The sequence below is a fragment of the Bicyclus anynana genome, chromosome 8, assembly GCF_947172395.1.
Source record: "Bicyclus anynana chromosome 8, ilBicAnyn1.1, whole genome shotgun sequence".
Classification (NCBI taxonomy): domain Eukaryota; kingdom Metazoa; phylum Arthropoda; class Insecta; order Lepidoptera; family Nymphalidae; genus Bicyclus; species Bicyclus anynana.
In genome coordinates this window covers 13,784,432-13,801,761 of record NC_069090.1, presented here as the reverse complement: position 1 = coordinate 13,801,761, position 17,330 = coordinate 13,784,432, and the positions used below count along the sequence as shown (strand labels likewise).

Here is a 17,330-nt window from a genome sequence, read left to right as displayed (position 1 = left end):
GCTCTGGAGCATGCAGCTCCAACTTTAAATATCACGTGTCTGAAACGGTGAAGGAAAATCATCGTGACAAAACGCAATCCAATCCACATTGGGTCAGCGCGGTGGAATATTGGCCTAACCCCTATCATTTTGAGAGGAGACACGAGCTCAGCAGTGAGCCGAATAAGGGTTATATACAGGGTGTGGCGTAAATAATGGATAACCCTGTACCTGCCGAAGAGCCTCCAAATGGGCTATTCGAATATAGATTTTTTTTTATTTATTGAAGTTTCGTTTTGAGAAAAATGGCTTAAGTCATGTTTTTATAAAAATGGGTACTTTCACTTACTAATTTTGCTACAGTAATCTCAAATTTTGGAATTTTCTTTTTCTGTTTTTTTTATAATATAGCTTAAGAGTTGTGCTACTGTTATTGATAAGGAATTTATAATTCGTTACTCTAGTTTTGGCAAAAATTAACATGAAAGTTCAAAAAAGCCTTATTGATTATTCAGTTTGTTAATTTTGTACATCATATGGTTTAAAAAATCTCTATTAGAGCTGATTTGCCCATTATCTTAAAAACATGCTTGCTTAATGCAGATTCCGAAACGGTATAATACTTATTACATATCGCGATATTTACGAAAAAAATTGGCAATAGTCAAGAACATGTCTTTGTTTTATTTTTATTAAGTAAATTATTAAGCTATCACAAACAAATTATCTATTGCAATTTAAGTTGACTAGGTTTACCAGTGGGTGTGTGGGTTGTTTTAAAAAATAAATAAAAAACATAAAACGATTTTTTTTTATTGAAAAAGCTAAAACACAAAAGTTTACATTTTAAACTAAATGTTCAAAATGGCCGCCATTTGCGGCAATGCAGGCCCTGCAACGACGGATGAATGACCTTTTCAGGCGTCGTACAAAGCCAGATCTCTTTATTTCGTCAGCAGCTTGAAAAATCCGGACCTTTAATTGTTCCAGGGATGTTATCTCCGTCTTGTAGACCTTTTCTTTTAAACATCCCCAGTAAAAAAGTCGAGAGGATTCAGATCAGGAGATCTTGGCGGCCACAAAATGGGTCCTAAACGACCAATCCATCTCTCATTGTATTCATCATTCAGGTGATCCCGGACAATGCGTGCGTAGTGAGCAGGGCAACCATCATTTTGTAACCAGTGGTTATCTGGCAGTGGTTTTTGTGGCCGCCAAGATCTCCTGATCTGAATCCTCTCGACTTTTTTTACTGGGGATGTTTAAAAGAAAAGGTCTACAAGACGGAGATAACATCCCTGGAACAATTAAAGGTCCGGATTTTTCAAGCTGCTGACGAAATAAAGAGATCTGGCTTTGTACGACGCCTGAAAAGGTCATTCATCCGTCGTTGCAGGGCCTGCATTGCCGCAAATGGCGGCCATTTTGAACATTTAGTTTAAAATGTAAACTTTTGTGTTTTAGCTTTTTCAATAAAAAAAAATCGTTTTATGTTTTTTATTTATTTTTTAAAACAACCCACACACCCACTGGTAAACCTAGTCAACTTAAATTGCAATAGATAATTTGTTTGTGATAGCTTAATAATTTACTTAATAAAAATAAAACAAGGACATGTTCTTGACTATTGCCAATTTTTTTCGTAAATATCGCGATATGTAATAAGTATTATACCGTTTCGGAATCTGCATTAAGCAAGCATGTTTTTAAGATAATGGGCAAATCAGCTCTAATAGAGATTTTTTAAACCATATGATGTACAAAATTAACAAACTGAATAATCAATAAGGCTTTTTTGAACTTTCATGTTAATTTTTGCCAAAACTAGAGTAACGAATTAGAAATTCCTTATCAATAACAGTAGCACAACTCTTAAGCTATATTATAAAAAAAACAGAAAAAGAAAATTCCAAAATTTGAGATTACTGTAGCAAAATTAGTAAGTGAAAGTACCCATTTTTATAAAAACATGACTTAAGCCATTTTTCTCAAAACGAAACTTCAATAAATAAAAAAAAATCTATATTCCTATAGCCCATTAGGAGTCTCTTCGGCAGGTACAGGGTTATCCATTATTTACGCCACACCCTGTATATATACTTATAGAGGGGACGTCTGACGAGGCCAGACGGGTGATCAGTCCTAATTATGGACCATTCCACCCAATTCCCGTGGTAAAAGGACACAGGTTCACTGGTGTCTCGACAGTGTTCCCCCCTCAAATCTTCCTGTAGCCTTCGTGAACCTAACAATATCCCCTATACTGAGATCTGTCAGGTCTACTTCATTTAATGTATCCTTACCTAGTAACTCCCATCTTACCAGCGCGAACATGGGACACTCAGCTATAAAGTGATAGCTGGTCTCCTCCTCATCACAACCTGGACATGATGAATCTTCTACGATTTTCATTATCTTCAAGTGTCTATTGAGCAGACAATGTCCAGTTGTCATGCCTGCTACCAGTGCTATGTTGGGTCTGCTTTGTAACAGTAATTGTGTTGTTTTCTTCTTGTCGAATGACTTTAGGGTAAGGGGTAGGTCAATAAGGGTTGATAATGATAATGATGATTCCCACGGGGAACGGGAACTACGCGGAAAATACGCTTGTGAAACAGCAGGGCATCGGCTTGTTATTTATAACTGCAATAAAAGTGGGTTTCTACAAATTATACCGTAAACGTTAATATAATAATATGATAAGCTACATAAGGTAAATAATATGGTATTTTTTCAGATTCCTCGTAATAAGCAAACAAGTTACAATGGGCTTGAGGAAGCTATGAAGGCCGTTTTACTCGATTGTGTTTATAAAAGAACGATGGTGATGAAGAATGAACGATGGTGATGACGTCGAAAAGCAAGATGTCTCGATAAGAAATTTACTCTCACACTTCAGTCGGTGGTAGGAAAAGTTTATCGAACAAAGTCTAGGCGGAATATCTTTCTGCCTGATAGAATGACGCAACAATTTGTCGAGTGTAACGTATAGTGGCGATCTGCTGGCTGAAAAAAACTATCTCAGACTGGAAATGATGATAATTTGTGGAATGTAACAATGGTCTTGAAGTATCTATCAATCAGTGACGACGCCAGCTGGAATGTTGATTTTCTGCTGGAGTGACGAAAAACAAACTGCAACACCTATATGTCACATGTGTTTAGCCTCAATAGCCTAACGATAAGAGCGGTCGGACTCATCACCGAGGGGTTGTGGTTCGATCTCCACCCCATTGGTTTATTGTCGTACCCACTCCTAGCAGTCTTTCCCGACTAACTGGTGGGGAATGGGAAAAATGGTCATATTTAAAAAGATATGGCAAATATTCTTTTAAAAAAATGACAGTGTTAGCGTATTGCTGTCTTATCCATATATGATACCATGTAGTGTCCTTATTTACTTGGTAACTAAATGAGGACACTACATGGTATCATATATTCTAATGATGCAGCTCATATAATAATGATCGAACTTCACTTGGAAGTTCGTTTGATCATATAAAGTTCTATACTGGGCTATGAACTTATTGAGTTTATTGTTTCCCAATACATCCTCAGTAGGAAATAGTCTAAATTAAAGGCCTACACTCCTGTGTTTAGAGAGCACAATAGACTTTTGAACCCAGAAGAAGAAATACTTCATTGCACAGAAAAATACACGAAAACATGAAATATTAATAATTTAAACCAAGATATAACATTGCTTTGCCCAGTGATGGCAGTGATATTTGCCCAAACGTGTAAAACAGAAGATATGTTCCTTACAAGTATTACTACGTGGACAAATATTAATTATTGTTAGATGTCATGTCCAAATTAATTAAAGCATGTTAACTGTATTAAAAAAAAATTACTAACTCAATAATGCTCATTTTTTTGTTAGTTATGACAAAAATAGTTTACAAAGAAAAAGAGGAAAGTAAAGAAAAAAAAAATAAGTAAGTGAAAGAATTTTGTAAAACATCTTTATTTTATATTATATTGAAGAAAATTAAGTATATATATGAATTTCTCGTTTATGATACAATATGTACAATTTCATTTTAAATTTAACAGAATAGATTAAGACATTAATTAATAAAAACATTTAACCAATTTATAAAAAACATTTATAAAAAAAGAGCAATAAAATATTAAAAACTACCCATAATATTTTGATTTAATTATGCGCCTTATTATTAAATTAAAAGTTGATAGTAATTTAGATCAAACAATCAATTGAATAAAAATAAATTTAATACTTGTAGGTAGATAAGTAGTAGGTAACAAGAGTATTCAAATGCTGTGGAATATGGATGGCGTTTCTGCGAGAATTTACTTAATTTTTAGCAAAGAATAGTAAAACGAATTTTGAATTATAATTATGTTCCAGTTAATATTAATATTGGGGTATGATTGCCAGCGACCTACAAATATTTGAGAAAGAAGAAAACAAGTTCCAACACTTTTGAGTTTCCAATGAATTCATAGATGAATTCTGCCTCCAGCTTGGCTTAGTCTTCATAAAGTATTTGTTAGGATTTTTCACAGTATGTTGCAGGTACACAGTTTTCCGTTGCGTGTCTCGGGTTCAAGGTCTTCATTTGAATCAAATTTGATTAGGTCCTTGTCAAAGAAATAGATGACAGAATTGAATTATCACTTTAATCCTTTTTTATGCATGTTTTTGTTTAAACTGAACTGACACATTTATTGTATGTATTAACATTTCTTTAAGAGAACAAATTGACAAAATATTTCTTTCCAATTATCATACAAAGAGCACACAACTTGGATGACTTTCCATTAGAAATAATGAAAGTGGTAAATTTTATTGATGAAACATATGACGGTGGAGTACCGATTCAATGATTCAGTTTTGTGTGGGGAACAGGTGCTTTATTCTAAAAAAAGAGATGGTGATAAAAACCTGAAAACCAAACCAAGTTTGTTGTGGCTTTCTTCTTAGATTGGACACATTTGGAAAATCCTCATGACTCACTCTAGCCGCCTCCCCGTACTAGCCGTAGCCGTTAGTGAAGAGCAGGTTGAACTTCCTGACGAACAACTCCTCGGCTCCGGCCAGGTTGTTCCTGACAGCGAGGCGCAGCGCTAGCTTCGGGTTCTGCAGCACCGTATTGATGTACAGCACTCTGATACTGATGACTCACCTTAGCCGCCTCCCCGTACTGGCCGTTAGTGAAGAGCATGTTGAACTTCCTGACGAACAGCTCCTCGGCTCCGGCCAGGTTGAAACCTGGCGGCGAATCGCAGCGCTAACACCAGGTTTTGCAGCACCGCATTGAAGTACGGCACTATGATGCTGATGACTCACCTTAGCCGCCTCCCCGTACTGGCCGTTAGTGAAGAGCATATTGAACTTCCTGACGAACAGTTCCTCGGCTCCGGCCAGGTTGTTCCTGACGGCGAGGCGCAGCGCCAACTCCAGGTTTTGCAGCACCGCATTGAAGTACGGCACTATGATGCTGATGACTCACCTTAGCCGCCTCCCCGTACTGGCCGTTAGTGAAGAGCATGTTGAACTTCCTGACGAACAGCTCCTCGGCTCCGGCCAGGTTGTTCCGGACGGCGAGGCGCAGCGCCAGCTCCGGGTTCTGCAGCACCGTGTTGATGTACGGCACTATGGAGTCCTCCTCCACAGTTACCGACAGCACTTGCCCTTTGCGGTTGACACCTGCAAACGTTTTTGATGTTTTCACCAAATGCTTGTTTACATGTAAGACTTTGTCCTCATGGAAACCCTGAGCCATGACATATTTAAGAACACACACACACATACATTATAAATTTCTTGAATTACTCTTTCTATCGTTAAAATCTTTTGAGTGTTTATAAGAGCAAAGATTTTCATTTGTAAATAGAATAGTATAGTCAAGTCCAGCTGTGTTTGTAGGACTATGGACGAGTTTCTTGCACACCCTGTGGTGAGTTGCGCTGTCTATAGGCGATAGTTTTACATTTACTATCAGGTTGGCCATCTACTTGGTCCGTCAATTATTACTATAAAAAATACCTAAAATACTAATTCAACTTGAAAAATCAAATTTTGAAACATGAAAATAACTTTAGGTAATCCGCTTATTAATCCCTTTAACAATAAGACGTCTAAAATAAATATTTATCATCTGTAAATTGTTTAAATACGAATTCAAAGGTATTCAAACAAAGTTTTTACATTTATAAAACCACTAGCGGACCCAATCAAGCTTTGCTTTGACACCCTATCCCTATCCTATTCTACTCTCACCCTACACCTGCCCTACCCTACTCCAACATACCCAAGGTATCCTAAAAAAAACCATGGTCATACTTCAAGGAATATTCCAAAAAAGAATTAGCCACATCAGTTCAGCCGTTCTCCAAATTTTCGCTTAGCAACACATTTCATATTATATTCATTTTTATACTATAGATTATAGAACAAATCAAAAATACAAGCAGCAAAGATACTTACCAATAATTCCCCCAGTAGCCTCATGTGGGGCGGTCACGAATATGGTATCAGAGGAGATACGGTTCATGTATATGCAGGTGCCGGTCTCGATGTCATACATGTGTATGTAGCCGTACTTGGTGATGAGGTATATGACGTCGTACTTGGGCGACACCTGCATAGCCACCGGGAAGTCGTTCTGCGCTTCTGCAGGGAAGAACACGTCCACTGCCTTCTTGGGGAACGGCTGGTTGCCTGCTGGCGTTTGGCCCACCTCTGTAATTATATTTATTTATTTAAAATATTTAATTCCACACTCAAAAATACACAGAGCTAATAAGATGCTTAGTCTTTTTAAAAGTGGTCTTATCGCAAAAGCAATCTCTCCCAGACTTTTTGGATGGTGGGAGGCTTTGACCGTGGCTAGTTATCACACTACCGACAAAGATGTACCGCCAAGCGATTTAGCGTTCCGGTATGATGTCGTGTAGAAACCGAAAGGGGTGTGGATTTTCATCCACCTACTAACAAGTTAACCCGCTTTCACCTTAGATTGCATCATAACTTAACATCAGGTGAGATTGTAGTCAAGAATTAATTTTTAAAAAAAGTCTCCCTTAGTGTCAACACAAACGGGAACCACGCCACAGCCACAATACGCCGCTACCGACCTCTTTTTTGAAATTTTCATACATTTTATATGGACTCGCCGCACTCGGCCAGTGTCGCTGGTGGTGAACGGTTAGGTCATTCTAATCTAAAATATTATCACTTAAATGTTAAGGATAGGATAGGATTAAAGTGTAGTGGGTAAATGTTTTCGCTAGGGAACTCGTGTCACGGTATCGGTGGTCGCACTTCTCAGAATCGATTTCTCAGAATTTTTTTTATTATTTACTTGTCGAAGTATTTTTCACCCTATCCTCTGTTTTGGTATCTTTCATACAAACACACTATTTTAGTACATTTGTATTAAAGAAATTAATATGACAGAACAATGTTTGCCGGTTCAGCTAGTTGTTATAATCAGCTAGCTCTCCTTACCAATAATATGAAGCTTGCCACCCTGGGCCGTCCTCACAGCGAAGCAGAACAACGTGGAGGGTTCAGCGTTGCCCTCCGCCTTGAAGGTCGCAAAGGAGGCGGCGTGCCCTTCGATGGGCTGCGAGCACTTGCGCTCCACAGAGTACAGCTGCATAGCACCCACCACACGGTTCTGTTGCGCTGAAATACCTATAAATAAAGAAGCTCTATATTATTTTGACACTTACAAAGTATATGTGTGTGTACCCGTGCGTCCTTGAGTGTGTGTATCTGTGAAATTGATTTATCTTTCTACTTTAGTGACAACCGACAATAAAACTTCTATTGCTTGGGAAAGTCGTTCGTAACACTCTCGACGATCCGCGCGGGCCGGGGGTAGATATGCCCCGCGCGTACAGCTTCACACCCGCGCAGTCCTACCCCCCGTCGCCTGTATATCATGGGAGTGTCGTCAACGAACTTGCCAAGCTGTAGAGGCCATTTTATGCCTAATCTTTAGATGTTGACTGCACAGTGGCAAAATTTTAATTTTTTCATATCGGACCAGTAGTTCCTGAGATTAGCGCGTTCAATCAAACAAACAAACAAACAAACTCTTCAGCTTTATTATATTAGTATAGATTGTACTAATAAGCTTGTCAGAAGCGTGGAGCAGCTTTTCACCTGAAGACTGTTGAACAACTATTCTGCTTAGTTCTATGGCTAAGCAGAGTCTTTAAAAAATGACTGCTGGAAAGACAATAAAAAACCACATTAATCGTTTGCGTGCCTTGCAAAGTGAAAATTATAAACAATGAAAAAAAAAGTATACTAATTACTAACCAACTAACAGTAACCATTGCTGTTTTGGATCGGTCCTATAGTTGATGATTTGGCACTCGGTGAGCGAGGCATGCCTGTCGAACATCTTGACCGGCGTGGAGTCGCCCTCCATGGACCAGTGGTAGACGGACATCTTGGTGACCAGCGCGAGGGTGTTCGGCGAGATCCACTTCCAGAAGACGACATCCTCGGTCATCGTGTGCGCCTTCATCTTGGATTTCATCTCAATGTTGAATATTTGGAGGGTCTTTTGCGCTGCTGAGACAAACAATACAAAATAAGTATACAATTTTTACTAAAACTGACTTCTTGAGACAATACCTCCCCCTTACGAAACTGTCTTAGCTTGAACACAATTGAGTCCTAATTCTAATTCAAAATTAATTTCATTCATTTAAATTAGGCAAGCACTTTTGAAACGTCAAGATATGCCATGATTTAATGGTGGTAATTAAAGTCGAAAACTTGAAATTAAAGTTACGAGGGTTCCAAACACCCCTTAGTCGGAGAAGAGCCCACAACAAACTCACCCAAGGTTATTTAAACATACAGATGATACAAAATTTACAAAAAAAAATGGATTGTTGATCTTGGGCATTTATGTGTATTTATGTTTGACGAGCAAGCAATACCGCGTAGGCCGTAGGGAATTTAGTTTGGAGGGCCTATACACTAAAAAGTTTGTTTTTACCAGCGCTAGCCTGTAATCATCATGCCTGGTGGTAAACAAAGATGCAGCCTACGATCGAACGTGCTTGCCTAGAAGGTGCCTATTCACTCTTTGCCTGATACGATATCCACGCTGTAGGTGGTAGGTCAACAGAAGCAAGAACATCATTCCCAAACTTCGCTGTGCGAATCAGAAATGAAGATCTCAGCAAGTCGTACGAGTCCAAGAGACATTACGTATGGATGCAGATAATTTACGTGTAGCAGAATTATAATAGAAATCCAAGAAACTTTAATTTTTTCATGAAACTGATCAACTATTAAGGTACTCATAAGCCCTCGTTAATACCGATATTGGCAATTTTTGCGTTCACAGCGTTTACTTAGTACTACAGTAAAGTGCAATGAACGTGACACGTCCTAGTGCTCTTAGCTATCTCTAGGCAGATATTGAGCCTGCGCGCAGTCTTCAGGGGTTATTGACATGATTATTAATTCAAGAACAGATAAAGTCGTACAAGTGCACATATCGCTATGTTTATTAAACCTATTAGGTACGCTGTCCCTGTGCTAAAGGCTTTAGACATTTTGATAGGTTATTTACCGGATGTTGATTTGAGGTGCGTTAAGTTTCTTATTTTTTTTTTCTTTACGAGTTAGCCCTTGACTACAATCTCACCGGTAAGTGATGATGCAGTCTAAGATGGAAGCGGGCTAACTTGTTAGGAGGAGGATAAAAATCCATACCCCTTTCGGTTTCTACACGGCATCGTACCGGATCGCTAAATCGCTTGGCGGTACGTCTTAGCCGGTAGGTTGCCCGGTAGGTAGGTAGTAGGTAGGCCGGTTAGACCAGCCAGACCTGGACTAATTAAGAAAATCTCAAACTGCCCAGCCGGGGGTCGAACCCAGGACCTCCGTTTTGTAAATTTACCGCGCATACCACTGCGCCACGGAGGCCGTCAAAATTAAAATACAGAATTGGGTAATCCATAAAAGACAGCAACTCGCACAACACCGAAAAAAATGCATGAAAAATGAGGAGCTAAAAAAAGCTAAGCTTTAATAAGGATAATGCCTATAAGTAAATCGAGTTTATCCACACCTGTTTTATTACATATCTTTATTGATATTTAAAAAAATATATAAATCAATATGAATTTTCTTTCGGAAGAATCATCCATCTCCATCCGCGCCGTCGAGACGCCGATTAGTGACGTAATTGTGTAGCCCTAGAACGTTAAAGGAGACGCGTAGGCGTATCAATGAAAATATTTATAACTCATATAGCGGACGTCCTAGATAATCGGGGTAAACCGAAAACTTTCATTCCATTTTAACACCTAAAAATGAAAAAATCTCTTACTTTCATACATACTTTTAACCCCTATTTCACCCTCTTTATTTTTGCGACAAATAAAAGACTATGTTTTGTTCCAAGATCCAATTAAGCAAAATTATTCAGCAGTTTAACCGTGAAAAGATAACGGACAGACATTTTTCTTTTAGCATTTATAATATTAATATGCATATTATGGACATAAAAGGATTCTAAACATAAAAAAAAGAATTTTCAAAATCGGTCCACAAATGACGGAATTATCGCTGGACATACATAAAAAAAAAAAAAAACATACATACAGCCGAACGTAGAACCTCCTCCTTTTTGGAAGTCGGTTAATGATAAGTATATCGGGTGTGAATTGTTGTATATATAACAATTGGCAATTACGAGTATCAGAATCGCAAAAGAAATCGCATTTAAGTCCTCCTTTTATAAGAAGCCACATATTAGTAAGAAGACAGAGTGAGTGTAGCAAGAAATGGTAACCTTTTACGTTGCAGTTTTTGAAACAAAATATACTCGTCGTAGGATCGAAGATAGATTAATGTCCTGGTTGAAATTTTGATCGAACCTTGGCAAGATGTACCTAGGTTTCGTATCTAATTTTTTAGATAAAGGCCTGCGAATTCGTCCGCCCTTAGACTTCGTTAATCCGGCCCAGTCGCAAAATCCATTCTTAGTGGACTAAGTATACATTACCTCACTGCCTTCTTCTTTGTAAGTTAAGCTATTTTCGATGTTTCGTGATCTTTCGCTTTTATATGTATACATAGCACATATATAGGTAAGTTAAGAGGCTTAGGCCTCACCATACAAAGCCGAACTACGAGTACTTGTCAGCCACGGACCGAATGAGGCAATAATAAAGTCACAGAGCCAAGAGAAATATTGGTAGGTAGTGTTCAAAAAACATAGCTGAAGTTTTTTATATAAACGATTGTATGCAATTTATCATATAATACTATATGAAATACTTTACACACATCGTTAGTTCGCGATAAGATAAACAAAGCACTCAAATACAATACACACAGAGGGGCGTTGACATACGAACAACATTTGAAACGTTATAATTAACAGTTTCCGAAAATTGTAGGCATCATCCGTAGAGTCGAGACCGTGAAATTGGAGTATAGAAATTGGATGACACATAATGGGGTATCCACACGTTGTGCTTTCTGTCGCGAGGGTCATCATTAAGAACCCACATTCGGCTCTCTGCTAAGCACGAGTCTCTTCTCAAAATGAAAGGCGTTAGTCCACCACGCTGGCTCAATGTGGATTGGCAGACTTCAAGACGTACAGATTTGAGAAAATATGCTCGCGTGATGCGCGGGTTAAATTTGGAACTTCGTTCGCCAAGTACAAATAAGTTTGTTCTTTATAACTCGGTGTCCCCTTATGGATGATACGATACGGTCGGTGGTCCCTTATGGATGATACGAGCAAAGTATATATCGATGTCGTCGTTTGATTAATTTAGTTGCTTGTACAATTTGGAAAAAAGAAATAAATAGTCGAAAGATAACTTTTTGGACTTATTTTCCATACAGTTGTAAGAGACTTATAAGTATATGTTAAGAAACTTGAACTTGAACATTTCATAAATCGTTAATTTTTATGTCAAATTACAACGTTAAAATTATTTACGCACGTAGACATAGACCATAAAGACCACTGTAGTCAGTCTTTGATGTGTAGTCCATCCATCACCCCTGCGACGATGTGAGATAAATCGACGCAGATACATCCAGACATCGGCACGAACAGAATATATTGTATTTATACCAACTTAAGTTTGCACAATAACGCAGCGCAGACTAAAGTATTTCTCGTGTGCAGACCCCCTAAGCACTAGAATCGGTGCTGCAAGAAGCTCTATAAAAAGAGAATACTAACCAAGTGACTGGACATAAAAAAAATACCCAAAAATATATATGGGGTAAAGCCGCAGAATTATTAAAAACCCATTTTTTACTCGGTGTATGTCTGCCCGTTTGTCTGCTGGCTTAGTCACCGGAACTATGAAAACAATTTTAATGCGGTTATCACAAGTAGATTAGCAACTTTGAACTTGGTTATACTGAAATCGGTCCTAAAATAATTTTAGGACCGATTTTATTTATGATGCGATGATTTTATCAACAATAATTGTTGATATAATTTACCATCATATCATTTACCGATAGACGGAACTTGGAAGCCTTTAAAAATCTGAATATGGTAAAATGAGTCATTGCCAAGTGTTATATCACACGTGGAAGACATAATCCGTGACGACATCATAATTAATAAAGTACGCAGTGAACCACAGAACATACATAAACATGTAACTACAGGACGTTCGCGGCTTTGTCTAACTTATTCTTGACTACTACGCGGGAACTTCCCATTCCTGTGGAAATACGGGGATAACATATTTTTATACTTTAATATTTTGTTATATAATATTTATTTTCACGCGACTGCCAAGCGATTAGCGTTCCGGTACGATGCCGTGTAGAAACCGAAAGGGGTGTGGATTTTCATCCTCCTCCTAACAAGTTAGCCCGCTTCCATCTTAGACTGCATCATCACTTACCATCAGGTGAGATTGTAGTCAAGGATTAACTTGTAAAGAATAAATAAATAAAAAAAAAAGACTGCGACAAAAGTTTATGTAGGTATTTCGAGTATGTGTATGTACACCCAGTTGCATTTTAACTGGAGAGGTGTCGTAGATTCATCATAGTTGTGAGTCACACTGAGTACATCAAGTTTATAAAATAAATTAAAATGGCGGCACCTAATTTAATTTTATATTTTTTATAAACACTTCATTATCAACTTATATTTGGCTCACTGCTGAGCTCGAGAATCCCCTCTCAGAATGAGAGGGATTAGGCCAATAGTTCACCACGCTGGCCCAATGCGGATTGGTAGACTTCGGAATCGGAGGCAGAGGTCATATCCACTGGGCTATCACGGCTCTTACCATGTAAACATTTACTTTTCGTTAATTCTCTCCACTAAAGTGAACACCAAACTAATGCTTATGGGAGCGATAATCCGGCACGAATAATGTGAGATTGATAATAGGTAGCACCGATGGGTTTATGAGTTAGGAAGATATAATTGCTATTAACGTGTTTAATATGTGAGCCCTGTTATCCAAATTCACAAAAATCCCTCGTAAGCACTCGCGCACATCTCTAAGGCTCCCAGTCCACCGAAGCGGAGCGAGGCGGCGGAGCCGAGAAACGGAGAAATATTAACCAATAGGATTGCACAAAATCTCCGCTCCTCTTAAGTGGACAGGAACTTGCAAGCTAGTTTAAAAATTCATATCAAACCGGTAAGCGGAGCGGGATTAAAAAAATAAATTTAACATAGACTGCAACTCCGCTCCGCACCCTCGCTCCACTTCGGTGGACAGACACAGTACGCAACTCCGCTCTGCATTAGTCAGTTTCTCCGCTACGCTCCTTCGCTCCGCTATGGTGGACAGGCAGCCTAATGATTATGCTGCCTTAGTTGCGTGCGGGTGCGTGCCCACCCTAGAATAGACCTGTGCCCAGCCTAGGATTCTTGGATTACCGTCATGGAATTCTATTATGATACTAATAATAGACTTGATGTAGTGGCCAGGCCCATCCTAGGAAATAATCCTAGATACGGCAATGGTTATAAGTAGTTACATACACACACAAAATAGTGTGTGACGACTATGTACCCCTTAGCATAAGTATATTTATTATTTTTAACCGACTTCAAAAAGGAGGAGGTTCTCAAGTTAACCGGTATTTTTTTATACTATATGTACATCGATTACTCAAAGCCGCATGAATCGATTTGAAAAATATTTTTTTTAATTGGGACAGAGTTGTTTCACACAGCCTAGTGGAAAAGTTGCCGCATCATGACGCCGTCTATGGGCTTGGCTCTTTGCCGACGTTCTACTTTATTGATACAGTTTACCGACATTTTCGGAGCATCTTAATGAACTTGGCCAATACTATATACATATAGCTATGTATATGTTACAATAGACATTTAAGATTTACTTTCTTAAATTTTATTTACCATTAATACTTGGGATATTAAGCATATTTTTATTTTATTGTAAATTTTATAATTTTATAATTTTGTAAACGTGATATTACGTTTACAAAATTATAAAATTTACAATAAAATAAAAATTAAAAAATACATATAATTATGGTAAATAGACAATGCTTAATATCCAAGTATTAATGGTAAATAAAATTAATCCCAAGTATTAATGGTCCAAATGAAAATATTACTTTTACATTAGAACCTCATTAGCTCGACGGTAAAGCGGTGAGACTCATCACAGAAGGGAGGTGGTTCGATCCCCGGCCCGTAGGACTATTGTCGTACTCCTAATACAGTCTTTCCCGACGGACTTAGTGGGAAATGGGAATATTGGTCATATTTAAAAAGATATGGAAAATACTCTTTAAAAAAAAAAACAATGGTAACTGATTTACACAAGTCACACCCTTGTTGGATTGAAGTTGGATGTTTGGATAATCCAACCCACAACTTAGTGCTGTAAACTCGGCCAGCGCCGATGTCAAAACTGGCTACGTAAACCAAACATACAGTTTCATAATAGCATATTATGCAATAGTAAATGTATATGATATACCTTCGACGGCCTTCGTGGCGCAGTAGCGCGGTGGATTTGCAAGACGGAGGTCCTGGGTTCGATTTCCGGCTGGGCCGATTGAGGTTTTCTTAATCGGTTAGTCACATCTTACCGGCAAAGTCGTACCGCCAAGCGAATAAGCGTTATAGTACGATGTCGTGTAGAAACCGAAAGGGATGTGGATTAAATGCTGTGGCTAACAAGTTAACCCACTTCCATCTTAGATTGCATCTCAATACATAGTGATGACTTACCATCAGGTGAAACTGTTGTCAAGAGCTAACTTGTAAAGAATAAAAAAAAAAATAACAAAAAGCTGAAATACTATAGAGATGGCTCACCCTCCACTCCAGCTTTGCCCTTCAGAGCAATGACTTTGCTAGCTGGGTTCATGATGGCAGAATCTGCGCTAATTGGCCTCCTGATGGGGTTGGTGGGGTCTGCCATGTCAATGATGACCACCTCAGACGTCTCCCCGACCTTCTCACGGACACAGATGAACTTGTCAGATTCCATTGTGAGAGTGTTGAAGGAAATGGAGGCAGGGTTTATCCCAATGTTTGTGAGCTGCAACAATAGATATTTATTCACAGTCATAGTTAATGAAACAAGCAGATAACCATTCCTTTCTTTTGTTATACAGGTTGCTCAGAAGATTTCCACTTATAGGAGAAAACTGCAACTAAATTAAATTTTTTTTTATGTTTCATACTAAGTAATTCAAATAATCCCGACTATCCATGTAACACACGTCTTTATCTATACTTTGTATTTTAAAATACGTAAAACTTGGCTACGTCATAATTATAAGGATGCAAATAAGGGACACATTTTAAGATCTATTTACAAAAGAAATATTATTTACCCCAAAAATATTAATAAAACCACATGTTTGTTGAACATTTTTTGTGTTTTTAGAGTTATGGGAAATACTCCCCAGCACTACTACTGCACTCTTAGATAGAATTATGTCCCGTATCTATCCTTATATTGACCTAACCAAACTTATTCATAGATAAATATCATGAAGTAGCTTACTAATGAAGTGTGGAGTGTCAGTTGCAATATTTCATTGATATCGACAGTCTTACCACTACAATTACATATTTTAAAATGCATAAAAAATATAGTTGTTTTTTTTAGTAAAAAAAAAATAGTTATGCAGTTCGGCTACTATAAGTGGAAAAACTAACTTTAAAGTTATGGGAAAATCCTCAGACTATAACTAATATTTCTGTCAAACACTCAATATGGTAATGGATTTGTTAACGTGACGTCATGAGACAGTTAAAATGTAGACCATCATGGTTATCAATGCTGGCCCAATGCAGATTGACAGAATTCACACACACAGAGAATTAAGTAAATTTTTTGGTATGTAGGTTTCCTTATGACGTTTTCCTTCACCGTTTCAGACACGTGATATTTAATTTCTTAAAATGCACACAACTGAAAAGTTGGAGGTGCATGCCCCAGACCGGATTAAAACCAACACCCACCCAGACCATCATGGCTGACAGTGTTTTGGCTTGTATTGTCAAAAAAGATTTAAAATTAAAAATTTTCATGTAATCACATCTCAAAAAAATTTTTTTAATCTAGTAGAATGATAATGAACAAATAAAGACCATTTAAAAAAAAGTATCAACTAGCCTATTTAGATCTGCATAATCTTGAAAGTCATTGTATGTGTAATTGAGTTAAATTTTGCATTCAGGCTTCTTAACATAATGGCCATTGTCATTTTCAGCTTCCACACAAAGATGATTCTCTAATCAAGGAGCATAATCTTCGTGTGTTGGGTTGTTGGCACGGTGCCAAATGTGTTAATTCCTTAATGGTTTAGATTAAATTTGGTGCTGTGTAATATTTTGTACATAAAGTAGTTATAGTTACATATAACTAATGATAATATTTTTTAATCACCTCAATTTTTTTTATTTCTCATTGTTTTAGGCAGTAATTACTTTCTCTTTTATTAAATTTATACTTTTATTGCATATTTTTTATTTTCATGCCTTAGCTTATTTAAATTTTTTTTTCTGTTGTAAAGTAACAATTTGGTACTTCAAAAGATTACAGTCTAGCCTACTTATATGACTAAGCAGTATTTTAACTTAACCTAAACCTATAATATATTATTATTATACTAAGATAATGTTCAATAATCTTTCACTAAGTAGCTACTTTAATAAGATTTCATGTTTTATAACATGAACATTTGATGTACAGGTATGGAAATTTTAAATTTGTAATAGTAAGGAATTTTTGCAGTTACTTGAGCGTGGCAGATGAAGATAAGGGAATATACCTTGCATGTTGTTCAATACCTCCACCGAGTATGAGCCCTTAATATTGGTGGGTAAGTTTAAAGCAACCAAAAAAAA

The 17,330-nt window shown here is 37.5% G+C and overlaps 1 protein-coding gene and 2 long non-coding RNA genes across 3 annotated transcripts in view; 1 reads left to right on the top strand and 2 right to left on the bottom strand.

Annotated features, from left to right (window-relative positions):
- Nucleotides 1-17,330, bottom strand: part of LOC112051546 (clathrin heavy chain) — a gene marked incomplete in the record, with an annotated part of 44,231 nt that overhangs the window by 24,420 nt on the left and 2,481 nt on the right. The window contains 5 exon segments of the mRNA XM_052882926.1: nt 5,457-5,653; nt 6,434-6,688; nt 7,457-7,645; nt 8,279-8,536; nt 15,285-15,510. Coding sequence (XP_052738886.1) covers nt 5,457-5,653; nt 6,434-6,688; nt 7,457-7,645; nt 8,279-8,536; nt 15,285-15,510 — 1,125 coding nt within the window.
- LOC112051548 (uncharacterized) lies at nt 2,407-4,122 on the top strand. Its single transcript, XR_008251004.1, has 2 exons — nt 2,407-2,633; nt 2,717-4,122. It is a non-coding gene; the product is annotated as an uncharacterized LOC112051548 (long non-coding RNA).
- On the bottom strand, nt 3,924-5,211 carry LOC112051547 (uncharacterized). Its single transcript, XR_002887241.2, has 2 exons — nt 5,130-5,211; nt 3,924-4,584 (listed from the first exon to the last, which is right to left on the bottom strand). It is a non-coding gene; the product is annotated as an uncharacterized LOC112051547 (long non-coding RNA).